The sequence below is a fragment of the Macrobrachium nipponense genome, chromosome 23, assembly GCF_015104395.2.
Source record: "Macrobrachium nipponense isolate FS-2020 chromosome 23, ASM1510439v2, whole genome shotgun sequence".
Taxonomy (NCBI): Eukaryota; Metazoa; Arthropoda; class Malacostraca; order Decapoda; family Palaemonidae; genus Macrobrachium; species Macrobrachium nipponense.
This window is the reverse complement of record NC_061090.1, coordinates 10,999,672-11,016,272: the sequence shown is the minus strand read 5'-3', so window position 1 is coordinate 11,016,272 and position 16,601 is coordinate 10,999,672. Positions and strand designations below refer to the sequence as shown.

At 42.5% G+C, this 16,601-nt stretch overlaps 2 protein-coding genes across 2 annotated transcripts; both read right to left on the bottom strand.

Moving 5' to 3' along the window:
• Positions 1 to 237: 237 nt before the first annotated feature.
• Positions 238 to 8,270, bottom strand: LOC135196043 (uncharacterized). The gene is made up of 2 exons (XM_064222516.1): positions 8,121 to 8,270; positions 238 to 1,728 (listed from the first exon to the last, which is right to left on the bottom strand). The coding sequence occupies exons 1-2, from the start codon at positions 8,268 to 8,270 to the stop codon at positions 238 to 240; spliced, it is 1,641 nt and encodes a 546-aa protein (XP_064078586.1).
• A 1,239-nt stretch (positions 8,271 to 9,509) lies between these two features.
• LOC135196033 (uncharacterized) lies at positions 9,510 to 9,911 on the bottom strand. Its single transcript, XM_064222508.1, has one exon. The coding sequence runs from the start codon at positions 9,909 to 9,911 to the stop codon at positions 9,510 to 9,512; it is 402 nt and encodes a 133-aa protein (XP_064078578.1).
• Between the last annotated feature and the right edge of the window lie 6,690 nt (positions 9,912 to 16,601).

Sequence of the window (16,601 nt, the reverse complement as noted above, 5' to 3'; positions counted from 1 at the left end):
TTAAATCTATTTATTAAATCTATCTATCAAATATTTTAAATGCTAAGTAAAGTTAATCAAGTTATTCAAAATATAATATTAATTTTTTCTGCAGAGCTTATACTAAAGAAAATGGGGTATAGTTACTTTGTAGCTCTTAGCAGTGACTTCGTTAAAGGTTAGAAAATGTATATGTACAAATAAATTTACAACATCCTCCCGGGGGAGATAACACAAAACACACAGTTTTGTGTTAGGTTAAACAGCTTCATCATTAATCAACTGCTGTAAGAATCGCTTCGAGTTGGTGGCGGCTCTTCTCTTCGGTCTCTCTTCTGCTTGATAGCCTTCAGAATTTTTACTGTCTCCTAAATTTTTCTCCGCAGCTTCTACAGTATACATATCCTCTGGCTTAGAGACCTCCAGCGGGTAAAGTTTGTCAACTGACCTAGTTGTCTCTCCATTGCTGGTCTGTAGTTTCACAACTCTGACCAGTCCATCAGAGCTGGGCATCAGCTGAATGACCCTTGCCAATTTCCACATGCAACGAGGGGTGTCATTATGTACTAACACCACATCTCCTACTTTAATCTTGGTTGGGAACGGTTGGGTTGGATCCCCGTTGAAATAGTGTCTATCTCTCAGGGACTGCAAGTATTCCTTCTCCCACTGTTCATGGAATGCATGTATTACCTGAGATACAAACTTGAATCTCTCATTACATTGTTTGTGGTCAAGCTCAAAATCTGGGTCATTCAGGTAGTCCCGGTCTATGGTAGTGGGTAACGAGTTTAACCGGTAGCCATACAACAGGTGAGAAGGGGTAAGGGCATCGACGGTATCTGGAGATGTAGCATCCACATATGTAAGAGGTCTATTGTTAATACGACGCTCTATCTCAGTGACAATGGTATTCAATTCGTCAGAATTAATCCTCTTCTTGAATATAGCGTTCTTTAGTGCTGATTTCACACTGCCAACCATCCTCTCATAGAAGCCTCCTTGATGGGGTGCCCTAGGTGTGATGAATGTCCATTTACAATTTTCCCTAGTCAGTGTGGACTGTACGTCAGTGTCATCATACAAGGACTGAATCAAGGAAGAACCAGTTTTGAAGTTAGTGGCGTTGTCAGAAATCATTCGACGAGGGCAAGATCTTCGTGCAGTGAATCGCCTGAAGGAATTGAGAAAAGCAGTGCTGGTTAAGTCTTTTACCACTTCCAGGTGACAAGCTCGTGTTGAGGTACAAGTGAATACGACTATGTAAACCTTGTCTAGTTCTTTAGTGGCTGGATTGCAGATAAGAATTTGTCCAGTCAAATCTACCCCGGTCACCTCAAATGGCCGGAGACTGTTCACTCTGCAAGCCGGTAGAGGTGGCGGAGGAGGCCTGCGCAATGCAGGTCCTTCCAGACGGTTACATAGGTGACACTTCGTTTTCATCTTCTTGACACACTGTCTCAGTCTTGGTATCCAGTATTCTTCTCTCACCTTGCAAATTGTGTCTTGAACGCCTGCATGAAGAACATTTTCATGTGCTTGAATGACTATAAGTCCAGTCAAAGGAGAATTTGGAGGTAAAAGCAGAGGAAATTTACTGCTATATGGAAGGTGGTCCGCATTTTGTAGTCTCCCAGTGCATCGCAAAAGTCCATTCTCATCCAGGAACAAGCCTAGGCATTTAATTCTGGCTGGAATTTTGTGGGAATTCTTGTTAAGGTATGACAACTCCTCTGGGAAATACTGATTCTGTGTGAAGCCAATAAGAATTCGTAATGCTTCTGAGTTCTGTACTTCGACATTTTATTGTAGTGTCTTACCGAACAATTATAGAGCCGTGATTTCCACGAGCGGCAGGATACTAAATTCAAATTTAGCGCGTCGGCGTCGCCAACACTGGTGGTGATGACGTCATCTCCCTCCACTCGCGGAGAACCAGGTACAACTGCCCAGGTGAATCCAATTCTTTTCCTGCCGGCGTCCGGTGAACATCGGTGGTCGGTGCGGTTGGATGACTTTGGCGTTCGCTTTTTTTTGTTTGGTGGGGAATTGATCTTCGGAATTGGTGAAGTACTCTTTTTTGGCGTTGTTGTTATTTTGCTTTTTATTTAGGCGTTGCCATGTCGGATTCTAGTCCGTCGGGAGTTAGGTTTTGCATCTCAGGATGTAAAACTAGATTATCCAAGTTAGAATATGATTCTCACACTAAATGTGTTAAGTGTAGGGGACAGGTTTGTTCAGCAGATCGAACATGTAACGAGTGTAGTGATTGGACTGATTCTCAATGGAAGTTTTTTAGTTCATACTCGGAGAAATTAGCTAAAGACAGAATTAGAAAAGCAGCGCTTAGGGAAAGTAGACTTAGCTCTGCTTCGTCTTGCGATGCATCTGTTCCTTCTGTTTCTCCTCAAATTGTTATGTCTCCTTTAACTACACCTCCTATTCCTCCTACTATCCCACTTCTCCGGCTTCCCGTGTATTTCTTTCTTCCGACACCATTGCCAGTCTGGAATCGAGGTTAGATCAGAAATTTTCGTACTAGCGAATACGGTTTTGCAACTTGGTAATTCAGTTAAGACGTTTTTGGAGCAAAGCGGCCTCAGGTAAGAGTGTAGTTGAGGGTGCGTCTGTCTGTCCTGACACGTCTCCTAGACAAAGGTCACTGTCCAGCTCCCCGCACCGGGGAGAAGACATACCGGAAGTCCAAGGGAGTCGATCGGGATTTGCCCACAGACAGGCGCCTCTCTTGTTGAGCCTGTTGCGCCTCAACAGGGCTCGGTTAAGCGTTGGAAAGGTGTTGCGGTCAGACGCCTTTCGAATGATTCAAGCGATTCGTCTCCGGTCGCGCGGCGCTCTTGGCGAGATTCGCCCGTTTCGCGTCCCTTAAAGAGGCGTTCAGGCGCCGATTCTTCGCCTCCTCCAGTCAAGCGGTATAAGGAGCCTGAGAGTAGGGTTGCGCCGCGGCCGTTAGCGGCTCGTTCGTCGCCTCAATCTGTGCCTTTTTCGGCTCCATCTACTAGTAGAGATTGTGGTTTTAGCGCTGTAGCTAGCAGTTCTAAGGGTGTTTCTTTAGGCGCTTTTTCGTCTGTTACGCCTGATGCGCCTGTTTCGCCTCGAATTTCGGCGGCTCCGAGCGAGGCGCAAATAGTTTTTTCCGCCTCCTGCTGAACATTTAGGCTCTTCCAAGCCTTCGTTAACTGTTTTTGATTCGTCTCTGGCGCCTTTGCGCAAGCAGTTAGAGATGTTAACCAACTGGATGAATGAGTCCAAGGGTGGTTCGAAACCTTCAGATCCGGTTGTAGTTCCGTCTACTTCTTCGGCGGTATCGGAGAATGAAGAAGAAGTAGAGGAGGAGGATTCACATCACCTCGTCGTGTTTATCACGTCTCCTTAGATTTCTTCTGGTATCTTATCCAGATTATTTTGAGAAAGCGGCTCCGCGCTCAAACCCCCAACTCGACTTTTTTGATGAGGAGGAAAACTTCAGACCCTCTCCTCCCAAAACTTTGTTCTATCTAAAGCGGTTAGACATTCGTTTGAAAGAGACGGAGAAATGGATGTCTATGAAAAGAGACTTAGGGAAGGCTCTTTTTGCTTACCCTCCCTCTAAGTTGCTTCGTAAGAGGTATAGGTTTTATGTAACTGGGGAAGCTCCTTCTCTGGGAGTTTCTGTGCCTCCTCCCAGGGAGACTTCTCCAGTTTAATCGATCCTCTAGAAGATCTGCTTTCGCCGCAGCGAAAGTTTTCTTTACAGCGCCTGAGTTGGACCACGTTGTAAAGAATCAATTTAAACTTTTGGAAGTCTTTAGCTTCCTTGATTGGACTATTGGCGCTTTAGCGGCCAAGATCGAAGACTGTCCTTCTCTTTCCCAGGAGTTAGCGGAGGATTGGATTGGTGTTCTGTCCTGTGCGGACAAATCCATTAGGGATGGATGTGATGAGTTAGCTTCGCTCATCGCCTTTGGTACCCTTAAGAAAAGGCAACTTTGGTGCTCCTTTGCTTCTAAAAGGGTTACGTCCCAACAGAAGTCTGCTCTCTTGTTTGCTCCTTTTGTGAAAGATAACCTCTTTCCAGACGATGTAGTGTTGTCAATTTCGTCTGCGCTAGATAAGAAATCTACTTCGGATTTACTGGCACAGTCTACTAAGAGACCTAAAGCTCCTGTGGAGACTGTTCCTTCGGTTTCTCCTCTGGCCCAAGCGCCTTTTCGAGGGAGAAAACCCAAGCGCTTCTTTCGGCCGAAATCGAATTTGCGACCTCAGTCTAAGGCCTCGGCCAAGGTTAACAAACCTTCCAAATGAAAGCTCGGTTCTTCATGCACCAGTGGGAGCCAGGCTGGCTCTGTTTTGGGAGGAATGGAAAACAGAGGAGCAGAAGCCTGGGTATGCAAGTACTCAAGTTCGGCTATCGTATTCCTCTCGTTTCACCTCCCTCGCTCTCACCTGTGCCAATTCCATTCCAGGCATACTCTCCGGGCTCAGACAAATTTCTGGCGCTAGCCGCAGAAGTGGAAGCGCCTGTTCTCAAAGAAGCGATAGAACAGATAGAAGGGGATTTTCCTCCAGGCTTTTACAATCGCCTTTTTGTAGTTCCCAAGTCATCAGGGGGCTGGAGGCCGGTTTTGGATGTGAGCGCCCTGAACTTGCATGTCCAGAAAACAAAATTTCATATGGAGACCACTCGGTCGGTTCTGGAGTCCATCAGACAGGGGGATTGGATGGTCTCTCTGGACATGCAAGACGCTTATTTTATCACATTCCGACTTACATTCGCGAATCTCGGAAGTACCTGAGGTTCATGTTCGAAGGCAAGGTGTTTCAATTTCGGGCGCTTTGCTTCGGACTAGCGACCGCATCCTCAAGTTTTCACCAGGGTTCTATCCCCGATAGGAAGCTGGCTACACATATTAGGAGTAAGAATCTCCCTCTATCTGGACGATTGGCTTCTCCGGTCGGAATCAGAGAGTCGGTGCATGAAGGACCTTGGAACAACTCTGGATCTTGCCAGAAAGTTAGGAATTCTGGTCAACAGAACAGAGTCCCAGTTGGTTCCATCTCAGAGCATCCTTTATTTGGGGATGATTCTGAATGCCTCAAGTTTTTTTCGGGCTTTTTGCTCTGTTCCCCGAAGGAGGGTTCAAGGCTGTCTGGGAGACAGTTTCAGGGAGTTCTTGGACAAAAAGGTAAGTTCTGCAATCAGTGGATGAGGCTCCTGGGCAAATTGACGTCAGTGGAGAAATTTGTGACGTTGGGAAGACTGCACATGAGACCTCTGCAGTTTTTCCTGAGAGCCTCTTGGTGCAGGAAGACACAACCAGACTCGATTACCTTTCCTGTCACAGATCAAATAAAAGAGGACCTAAGGTGGTGGCTCTCTCGAGCAAGGTTGGAAGAAGGGTTAGATTTACGACCCATCCTCCCGAACCTACAGTTCTTTTCCGACGCATCGGACACAGGTTGGGGAGCCCTACTGGGAAATCAACGGACTTCAGGAGCTTGGTCGGAGAAGGAGAAGAAGTTCCACATAAATTTGTAAAGGAACTGTTAGCAATTTTCTTAGGGCTCAGACAGTTTCGGAGCTTAGTAGAAGGCCGAGTAGTGGCAGTGCATTCCGACAACTCCACGGCTCTCTCGTACGTGCGGAAACAGGGGGGGACTCAGTCTTTCTCTCTGTACGAAGTAGCCAAGGATCTCCTCCTGTGGTCAAATGAAGCGAAGGTTCAGCTAGTCCCGAGATTTGTTCCGGGAAAGATGAACGTCCTGGCGGACGAGTTAAGTCGTCAACAGCAAGTGTTACCTCTGGAGTGGACTTTGGACAACAAGATTTGTCAGAAACTTTGGCGCCTTTGGGAACGACCGTCAATAGACCTGTTCGCGACATCGAGGAACAACGTCCCTTCCTCTCTTTTGTTCTCCAGTCCCAGATCCTCTAGCTTGGTCGGTGGACGCAATGCTGTTGGATTGGTCGGGTCTGGAAACTTATGCATTCCTCCGTTCGGTCTAATAAGAGAGGTGCTGAACAAGTTCATGTCGCACAGCAATGTAACGCTAACGTTAATCGCTCCCTTTTGGCCCAGGAAAGAGTGGTTCCCGGACCTTCTCCAGTTGTTAGTAGACTTCCCCAGACTTCTTCCTCCAGAGAAGTGGCTTCTCAAACAACCTCACTTCAAGAGGTTCCACCAAAACTTGTCCGCTCTAGCTCTGACAGGGTTCAGACTGTCCGGAATCTTGTCAGAGCGAAAGGATTTTCAAGAAGAGCTGCAGAAGCTATCGCTCGTTGTAGGAGAGAGTCTTCTAACAAACTCTATCAAGGGAAGTGGAGAATCTTCAGAGAGTGGTGTAGAAGTGCTAAAGTCTCTACTTCTGCGACCTCTTTAAACAGAAATAGCAGATTTTCTTCTATTTCTTAGGAACTCTAAGAAACTGGCTCCTTCGACGATCAGAGGATATAGAGCCATGCTCTCTTCGGTTTTTCGACATCGAGGTTTGGATATTTCCTCCAATTCAGATCTGTCGGACCTCATTAGGTCTTTCGAAACCACTAAGCTCCCGCAAGACTCAGTGGCTTGGAACTTAGATGTGGTGCTTAAGTTCCTCATGGAGCCACCGTTTGAGCCTTTGAAGTCGGCTTCACTCAGGAACTTGACTAAGAAGGCACTCTTTCTTATTGCACTAGCTTCTGCTAAGCGTGTCAGCGAATTGCACGCTATAGACAAAAGAGTCGGTTTCTCTCAAGGCAATGCTGTATTTTCGGTATCTTTGACCTTTCTAGCCAAAAATGAGAATCCTTCTAATCCTTGGCCGAGGAGTTTTGTGGTAAGGAACTTATCTGATTGGTTGGACATGAGGAGGAAGAAAGGCTCTTATGTCCAGTCAGGGCTATTAAGCAGTATCTGTTTGCCACTAAGGGTATCAGAGGACAATCTTCTAAGCTCTGGACCTCGGTTCAAAATCCCTCTCGTCCTCTTTCTAAGAATGCTATATCGTTCTTTATTATTAAGAGCTTATCAGGGAAGCTCACTCGCAGTCCGAGAACGACAATCTTTCCGTTCTGAGAGTTAAAGCTCACGAGGTTAGAGCAGTGGCAACTTCTTTAGCATTCAGAAGAATTTATCTTTAGCTTCGATTCTTCAGAGCACGTTCTGGAGATCGAATTCGGTTTTTGGCGGAGTCATTATCTCAAAGAGATAGAAACGGTTTTCGAGAATTGTAAAACGTTAGGTCCGGTGGCGGTTTCTGGCATGGTGTTGGGAGAAACGGCACAGGGGTCGTCACCTCTATGCTAACTTTTCACCTTGAATAGGTTGTCGAGTTCAAGGGAAGCTGGGGGTACTGAGTACCTGGGATACTCACCAGTCTGTTAGGTCAGATTTTACAATGGTTGGGTATATATGTTTTTAAATCTGGTGTGGTGGACAAATGTTTTGTATGATTGAATTTCTGGTCTTAGCCCAGGGCAAGGCAATCTTTGTTGTTACTATCCTCCGTCAGTCAGCCTTGACTCGCTTGAACTACGGAAGGATTCCACTCCTGTAGAGGCTAACTTTGGGCAAATTCCAATTCCTCTACAATAGTAAGAAGAGCACCGACCAGAGGCAGTAACAGTCTGCTGTAGCTCTCTTACAAGGTAAGGTACAACAGACACCTTGAGTGTTTACTGGTATTGCAATAAATGTAACCATTTAAAAATACTAGTGGTCCACTGAATCCCACCTTCCCATAAATGTGTAATCAGCTCTATAATTGTTCGGTAAGACACTACAATAAAAATGAAATTTTCATTATTAAAAATGAAGTTTTATTGTATACTTACCGAACAATTATGATTATACCCCCCACCCTCCTCCCCTTAGGTGGACGGACGGGCAGAAAGAATTGGATTCACCTGGGCAGTTGTACCTGGTTCTCCCGCGAGTGGAGGGAGATGAACGTCATCACCACCAGTGTTGGCGACGCCGACGCGCTAAATTTGAATTAGTATCCTGCCGCTCGTGGAAATCACGGCTCTATAATTGTTCGGTAAGTATACAATAAACTTCATTTTAATAATGAAAATTTCATTTTTCAGAGTTTACGGGTCCCGAATTCTTAGGTTTACGATTCCCAATGGTACGTTTAAGGAGCCTAGTGAACTTAATTACTAGCTTAGTGACATTTATAAGTTTAGGAAGGGAAGCGAACCTACGGATCTCTATGGGACAAGTAGCTTCTTCACTGACAACTGTAGTTAAAACTTCTTCAGGTGTTTCAGGTGGGTAGCATGTAGATACATCTGCCTGCTCTGGCCACATCTCTGGGTTCGGGAGCCAACTTGGGCCATGGAACCAAATTTGACTTTTCTTAAACTGCCGCATGGAAATTCCTCTAGAGACAAGGTCTGCTGGGTTGTCTTCACCAGGTACATAGAGGTACGTTCACTTCAGTGACCTGACTTATCTCATTCACCCTGTTGCGGACATAGATGTTTTTAGATTTGTTGTTCTGAATCCAGTGTAGGGCAACTTTACTGTCAGACCATATGACAGTGTCAGTAATCTTGACACCATCGGTAGTGAAAACGGTTCTGAGGTAGTCAGCTATTTTGACTGCACTATAGTTGGCAGTCAGCTCAAGTTGTGGTATGCTTTTCTTTTGAGAGGGGCGACTCTTGCTTTAGAGAAAACTAGGTTCGCACCTGCGTGTTGGTCCATCAAATAGGCTGCAGCCCCATAGGCCTTTTCACTAGCATCACAGAATACGTGAAGAGAGTAGTTGGTCCCTCTGTTGGCTGTGAAGCGTGGGAATTCCTGGTATGCTATGTTCTCGAGGTCTTTCTTGATCTTCGACCACTCTTCTTGAAGTTCTGGTGGCAAAACTTCATCCCACCTTTTAGATAGTTTCCAGATCTTTTGCATAAGAACTTTGGCTCGTACAATTATGGGAGCAAACAATTCTAGAGGGTCAAATACTTTTGAAAGGTTGCTCAAAAGTAGCCGTTTGGTAAGCGGAGCTTCCTCAAAGGTAGGGGGTTTTATGCTTAAGTGGTCAGTCTTGTAGTTCCAATGAAGTCCTAGAACTTTTGACAAGATCTGAGCCTTCTGTTGTTCCATCACCTTCCTGTTTTACCATTTCGTTGAAGGTTGGGTCATTACTGATCCATTCTCTTAAAGGCATTCCGGCATCTGACAGGACTTCCTTTGCAACCTTGTAAAGGCTGTAGAGGCTGACTGTTGTTGGTAAGGAACCAATTAAGTTGTCCACATAAAATTTGGTCATGAGGAAACTAACTTCAGGTGAAAGTGGGGTAGGTTTCAAAGTGATGTTGCAAGGTTGACTGGAGTAAAAAGGGCGAGCAGGTGGCTCCAAAGAGAACTGATCTAAACCTATAGGCTTGAAGGTCCTTTTCATTGTTAAGATCTTTTAGCCAAATGAAACGTGTATAATCACGATCCCTAGGTTGGAGACCTACCCGTAAGAAGGCTTTGCTGATGTCTGCCGATACCGCAAATGGGTCGAGACGAATTTCAACAACAAGTCGGTTAAATGACTAGTCAAGGATGGGCCAGAGTATAAGCAATCATTCTGCTAGGGGCCTGCTTGTCCATCCGGGCACTTGCATCAAATACAATACAAATGGGCGTTGTAGTTGAATCCTTAATCACAGGTAAATGGGGTAAATAATGGACATTTGTCCGGTTTTGGTCTTCTTCTGGCACTGTTTCAATGAAGCCGAGAGACAGTTGTTCTTTGATGATCTGGTCATAAATTTCCAGATACTTATTAGTCTGTTTCAGCTTGTGAATAGTACTGTTCAGTCTTTTCCTCGAGAGTGCTAAGTTGGTAGGGAGTTGTTTCTTATCAACTTTCCAGGGGAGAGATACCTCATATCGTCCTTCAACCATATTGATGGAATTCTTGAATTCTTCCAGTACAAATTTATCCTCAGGTGACATATCTTGATCAACGATTCCGACTGATTCTAGGGTCCAAAGCTGTGGATGGGGTCTTCAGCAAATTTGCTATCAGACATCTCAAGTGGTATCTCTAGAGCAGCTTTGGAAGGTTCATCAACTGCTAGTCTCATTACAGTTACAGAATGAGCACTGATAGGGGTGGGTGTCATTACTAGGCAGTTTACCAGCGACCAGATATCCTAAGGAGGACTCAATCAGGTTCACTCCGTTTGCTTGTGGAGAATGGATAAAGTCAAAGTAGTGATCTATGCCAACAAGCAGTTTCACCTGGTCATCTGACTACTTGACAAGTTAGGATCAGCTAGGGTGACATTCTGGCTCTTCAGTTCAGACACTATCTTACAGAGTCCACGAGGCCTAGCGCTCTGAGGTAGTTTAGGTACGACAATAGCCTTTAAAGTTACAAGGCTGTCATCGTTTACCCTGACAGGTACAGTGACCGTAACTATATTCTCTAGGTTCTTTGGTATCCCAGAACCCACTGATGCTCAGCTGGACAGGATTGTCTCGTACAAGTTTTACACTCTTCCACTGCCTCTTGTGTTGCTGAAGGTGCGTTGTGCCCCAGAATCAAACAGTGATCTAAGTTCCTTGGTGTTGCCTGAGGGCGGACACACCACTTTCATTAAGGCGGTAGGGAGAATTCCACTTGTTTGTGACTTTAAGACTTTGTCACTGTCATTGTCTCCACAATAGTTCACAGCAGAGACCTCAGTTGAGGAGTCAGGGCACAATGCTGAATGGTGTAGTCCAGTTTTACACGACAGACATTTGTGGAACTTCACCAGACAATCGGTGGTCTTATGGTTAGGTGAAGTGCATTTCACGCAACGATTTTATTGTGCTGGTTAAGTCTTGAAATGCGCTCTTGTGTGGTCTTGTAAATGTCACACTGGTAGGCTTTATGTTCTGGTCTATCACAGAATACACAACTTTTGAGTTCTAGCGGTCTTATTAGGCTGTCCTTGGAGTGAAACCCAGAAATACTCAGATTCGTAACTTCGTTTTCTTAGGGGTGTAAGAACTAACCTGAGTTTTTTTTGGTCTGAATTAACCTGGTCTATTGGAACTTGGTTTAGGCTTGGGTTTTCTAATGGGAGTAATTCCTTGTTCTTATCCCTGGTTCAAAATCCCAAGGAAGACAAAGGTCAGGATTATCTTTCCTAGCCCCATCTCTAATATCTAGGAGTGAGGGGTAGTCCGTCCACACTTGTTTTGGATTTGTTCTTTCACCTTGCCAGGTAGTTTTTTGAAAAACTAGAGGTCCAAGCGTCCAGGTACAGTGATCCGAATTAGGTCTGTTTCTTTCTATGCCTCTAACATATTGTTCAAGTTTAGTCCAGAAGCCACGTAGTGAATCCAGGTCTGCAGAAGGTTTAGGCAGGCCTGCTAGTTGACAAATTAGAGATGAGATTATTTTCTCTGGATTAGCATAAGTTTTCTTCAACAGGTCAATGGCGTCTAAATAGTTTTCATTCGTGACAAGAATATTTCTAATCAGAGTTAGAGCTTCACCCTTCAAACATCCCTTCAGGTAATTAAATTTGTCAACAGCTCTCAAGTCTGGACGAGAGTGAACGTTAGACTCGAAAACATCCCAAAAGGGGCCATTCTCCATCTGTCCCTTCAAATTCCGGGAGTGATAAAGACGGCAACTTAACCTTATGCCATGGCCTAAACTCTGTTGAAATACTCCTCTGGGGTTTGGCTTCCATGCAAATGATTTTTTAGTTTCTCCAAAACTTCAGTGCTCTCTGTGATGGCTTGGTTGGCCATGACGCCGCTTTGTAGTGAGCTGTGTTCTATCAGGTCTTGCTCAGAGAACCCTTCTTCTCCAGTTGAACTAAGTACTTAAAGTTGAGTTCTTCATACTTCTTTATTTGAGACTCTAGCCTAAGACGATATGTCTCCAAGGTCGAGGACCTTCAACATCACTTGCCCTTTGAATCAAGTCCACAGCAGTTGTGCACAAATCCTTGCAGTTTTCCTCATAAAGTCGGAGGGAATATGCTAATTGTGTCGCAGACATTTTATGAGTTTAAAAGGTAACAAGACAAAAAAATCCTTGGACAACAACACAGGCCTTAAAACATCCCGCTGAGGATGCCAATCTTTCTTTGTGGGAAATTTGTTTCGCTCAGTGGGAAGATCGAAGGAATATACTTTACAAAATTACAAGGGTAATTTCTTCCCCTGGTGTTCTCTAGTAGTAATTTAGTAAATGGTATAAAACGGGCTGTTAAGCACACAATTCTTCCGTGCGCCTAACGTGTTTTCAGACTTGTGCCAGAAAATCCAAAGGATTAATAATTGCTTGGTAAGCTTAAGTAGGCTAGTTAAATTCCGGTAAAAGTAATTCAGGTAAATGCAATTAATCTAAATAGGACTATGAATAAATCAAACCAAGGCCATAAAATTCCCAGGGTAGTTCAGTTTGGTCCCAGAATTCTATTAAGTTCCGACCCGGTTAAAGTAAATTAAAGTAAACTAATCCCGAATAGTAATGCTAAGTAAACAGACAGACCTAATTTCGACTAAATTTATTACTACGCCCATATAATTATATAAGCCTTTGTAAAATTATTCAATCTGAGTCTATGCCTAATTAATTCTCACAAACTCCAATATTACAATAGCCTAACTATGTAAAAGGGCTTAAAATTTAGTCAAGGTAAAGAAAACAGTGTATTACGTCTTGAATAAGTAAGTTAAGTTAAATACGTAAGTTAAACGTTAAAGACGAAACCGCTTTCCTACGAAAAGACCGTTGGTTCAAATCAGCCGTCCAATAATGGCGGTCTAGTCTTTGTGGAAAATTGGTATTTTGACCTACCTTCAAGTTAAACCCAGTTTTGGACACACACCTCTTAATTCACGTGTAAAATCTAAAAAACGCAAAATCCTATATATTTAATCAGCAAAACCCAGCGACCTCTAAATCGCATTCGTGGAAATAAATTGGTACGTTGATAAGAAATGTTATTCCACTTACCGAATTTTCCGTCGACCGATCAGTGGACGAAGGCTTTCTGTTAAAAGTTTGGTTGCAGATAAGGATTTTGGATAGGATGAGGTTTTAGGGTAGGTACAAACAGGAAAGGAGATCATACAAACCAATTATTTAAAGGGTTATTAATTTCTAAACCCTACACAACGTAAATTAAACTTAAAAGGGCGAAGTCGCCGACCTAGTTGTCGCCTTCTTCGCTCGCCGTCCGTTTGAACAAGGCCCAAAAAAACCCGCGCCCGACCTAATCCTACCCCTTGAAAAGGCCTATGTCAGGTCAATGGTTCTTATCACTCCCCAAATCAATTAAATAATTTCTTAAATAATTTGAAGGGACAGTTAATCTATTTATTAAATCTATCTTATTCAAATATTTTAAATGCTAAGTAAAGTTTTAATCAAGTTATTCAAAATATATATTAATTTTTTCTGCAGAGCTTATACTAAAGAAAATGGGGTATAGTTACTTTGTAGCTCTTAGCAGTGACTTCGTTAAAGGTTAGAAAATGTATATGTACAAATAAATTTACAACAAATTCTGTCGTGTTTGTGTGTGAGTGTATCATTGGGATCAACGAAATGGGGGGAGTGATTTACGTTAAGGTGTGTTTTGAAATGCTGACTTAAAGAGTGGTATGCTTTCCAACAAACTGAAATTACAGTTGACTCTGGATTTATGTTTTCTATTAAAATTGGGAGAAGTGTTTCAGCAGATCTATCGGGAACAACTTGAAAGAACGTGTCCTTTGTTTTGCGACCAATCCCGCCAAGGACCCAACAACCATCAACACGTCTACCTTTATGAAATTTTCTCTTCCCAAATTTGGATTCGTCAATTTCCACGATGTGTCCTGGCCCCCCTATTTTCCGGTTGTCATGCACCAAAATCTCAATACAAACTTCCCAGCAGAAATTGTACCAGTCAACTATGGTATGGTCAGAACCGATATTCAAAGTCATCTGTACATATTTCTGGGGAAGTTCGTGAATCCAGCAATGGATCAAGACTAATATAGTCTTGGAGGACAGGTGTGACCCAGAGAAGAAGGAGCCAGTCTGAATGGCTTTCAGTTTCCGACAGCGACGGACGTTACACTGCCACTGGAAGGTTTCGCCATGCTTCACGAGGCCGATTGTGCCTTCTTCACACTTATCGCATTCACCACTAAAATCGCCAATAAGGTCACTTTTCATTAAAAAGATAAGTAATGACTTTTCATCATTACACAAGACACCCAAATCCATCAACGTGACCGGATTGGTGGCGGCAAATTGTAGGTGAGCGGGATGAGATGAGGACACAGCCATGTCGGGAAGGGAAGCCAGCAGAGACTGAGGAGGTCACATCGGATCGGGGCATAACACAAGGTCGTCAGCTGTTTGGGGTCAGCTTTTTTGGTGGAACTACTTACCTTGGTGGAGGGATTGTTGGTCCAGGCAGAAGGAGTTACGAGGCCCGACGAATCTGCAGACTACTCAAGGACTGCCTATCTCCCGATACCAGCCAATCAGAGGCCAGCAAACAAACTCAGACATAGGGGCACACCCAAGAATTCTACCTTAAGTGTATCAGCTATAGTGTTGCAGCAATCCATTAACCATTATATATATATAATATATATATATATATATATATATATATATATATGTGTGTGTGTATGTGTGTGTGTATATATACAGTGGTACCTCGAGATACGAAATTAATCCGTTCCAAGGCGGCCTTCGTATCATGAGTTTTTCGTATCTTGAACTGCATTTTACATGTAAAATGCCTAATCTGTTCCAAGCCCTACAAAAACACCCCAGTAAATTATATTTCCAGGCCTACAACACATGTTCTAGGGTTACGACGCCGATCCAACGGAAGAAATATGACTCCAAAAAGGCAAAATACTGTACTTACTTGAGTAATATTCAACTGCATGTAATGTTCCACCCCATTTTTACTGCATATATTAGGACTTTAGCATATGTCCCTTAGCAATAAGCCTATCCTATGTTAGCGGTTGCTACTGTAGCCTAGTCTATGATTCTGACATCTAAACCTTTGAAGCTAAAAGCTTAGAATATGCCAATAAAATGTATAAATAATCAGTATGTACTCATTTCAAATAATTATTAATTAATCACTAACTATAATACACAAACAAACAAACAAAAAACCTTCCAATCATTTGTTTACATTCAGCTCTTACGAGTACCAAACGAACGCCAAGCAATCACTTTTCCTAGGACACAGAAAGCCATAAATTTTCATTAGTATCTCTCTTCAACTAATGAAACTACCAAACAGTATAATAACCATTCATTTCAATTCTTTATTCTATCTTTACCTAATGGAGATACCGAAGTTGCTGACAGCTATAATGAAACATACGTAACGTAATATTAAAACAAAAGAAGAATTCTAAAAAATACATATTTGTTGGCTTCGATGATGGCAGTCTGATTTATTTTATATTATATGATATCTAATTCACAATTTTTTTATGAAATGTATTGCATGTACCCATTTCAAATAATTATTAAGTAACCGTTAACTATAATAAACAAAAAACAAAAAAAGCTTCCAAACTTCTGTTTACATCCAGCACTTACGAATATTGAACGATCGCCAAGCAATCACTTTTCCTAGTACACATTAAGCCATAAATTTTCATTATCTCTCTTCAACTACAGAAACTACCAAACAGTATAATAACCATTCATTTCTATTCTTTATTCTATATTTATCTAATTTTTTTTTTATTAAATGTATTGCATGAATATGTTTTTCTATTTACAGCATCCTTTTGCCAATAGCTAGAATACTTAAAGCACAATGGGTAGATGCTGACCAATAGGAGAGCAGGATCTTATGGGGTGACTAGCATCAGGAAGCAATGGGAGAGCGGGAGGATGGTGGCGAGTTTACTCAGTTGGCCGCGCGGGAGTTTTAAAATTGTTCTTGGTGGTCCGGGGCGAATCTCGGGACTTTACAGCAACAACCTTTCGTAACTTGAGCAATTTTCATATGTAGAGCTGTAAAATTTTTCGTATTTGCTTTTGTATCTCGAGTTTTTCGTAAGTTGAGCCTTTCGTATGTCGAGGTAACCACTGTTTATATATATATATATATATATATATATATATATATATATATATAGATATATATATATTATATATATATATATATATATATATATGAATGAAAGAAATCAGTGTTCTGCAAATTCCGCTTATAGGATTTTGTACACATGTTGAGCGGACCGATATTTTATAGAGAGCCGTACCATTAGTGCTGCAGCCTGCAGTTAAATTAAGGCCCCATGTGGGGGTCAAACCCCAACCTGAGGTATAACAAAGAACCACTTATATTATAGTGTTGTACTAAGTTGTTGTAAATTTATTTGTACATAAACATTTTCTAACCTTTCACGAAGTCACTGCTAAGAGCTACACAATAACTATACCCCATTTTCTTTAGTATAAGCTCTGCAGAAATTATGATATTATATTTTGAATAATCTGATTAACTTTACTTAGCATTTAAAATATTTGATAGGTAGATTTAATAAATAGATTTAACTGTCCCTTCAAATTAATTAAGAAATTATTTAGTTGATTTAGGGAGTGATAAGAACCATTGACCTGACATAGGCTTTTTCGGGGGGTAGCGAGAG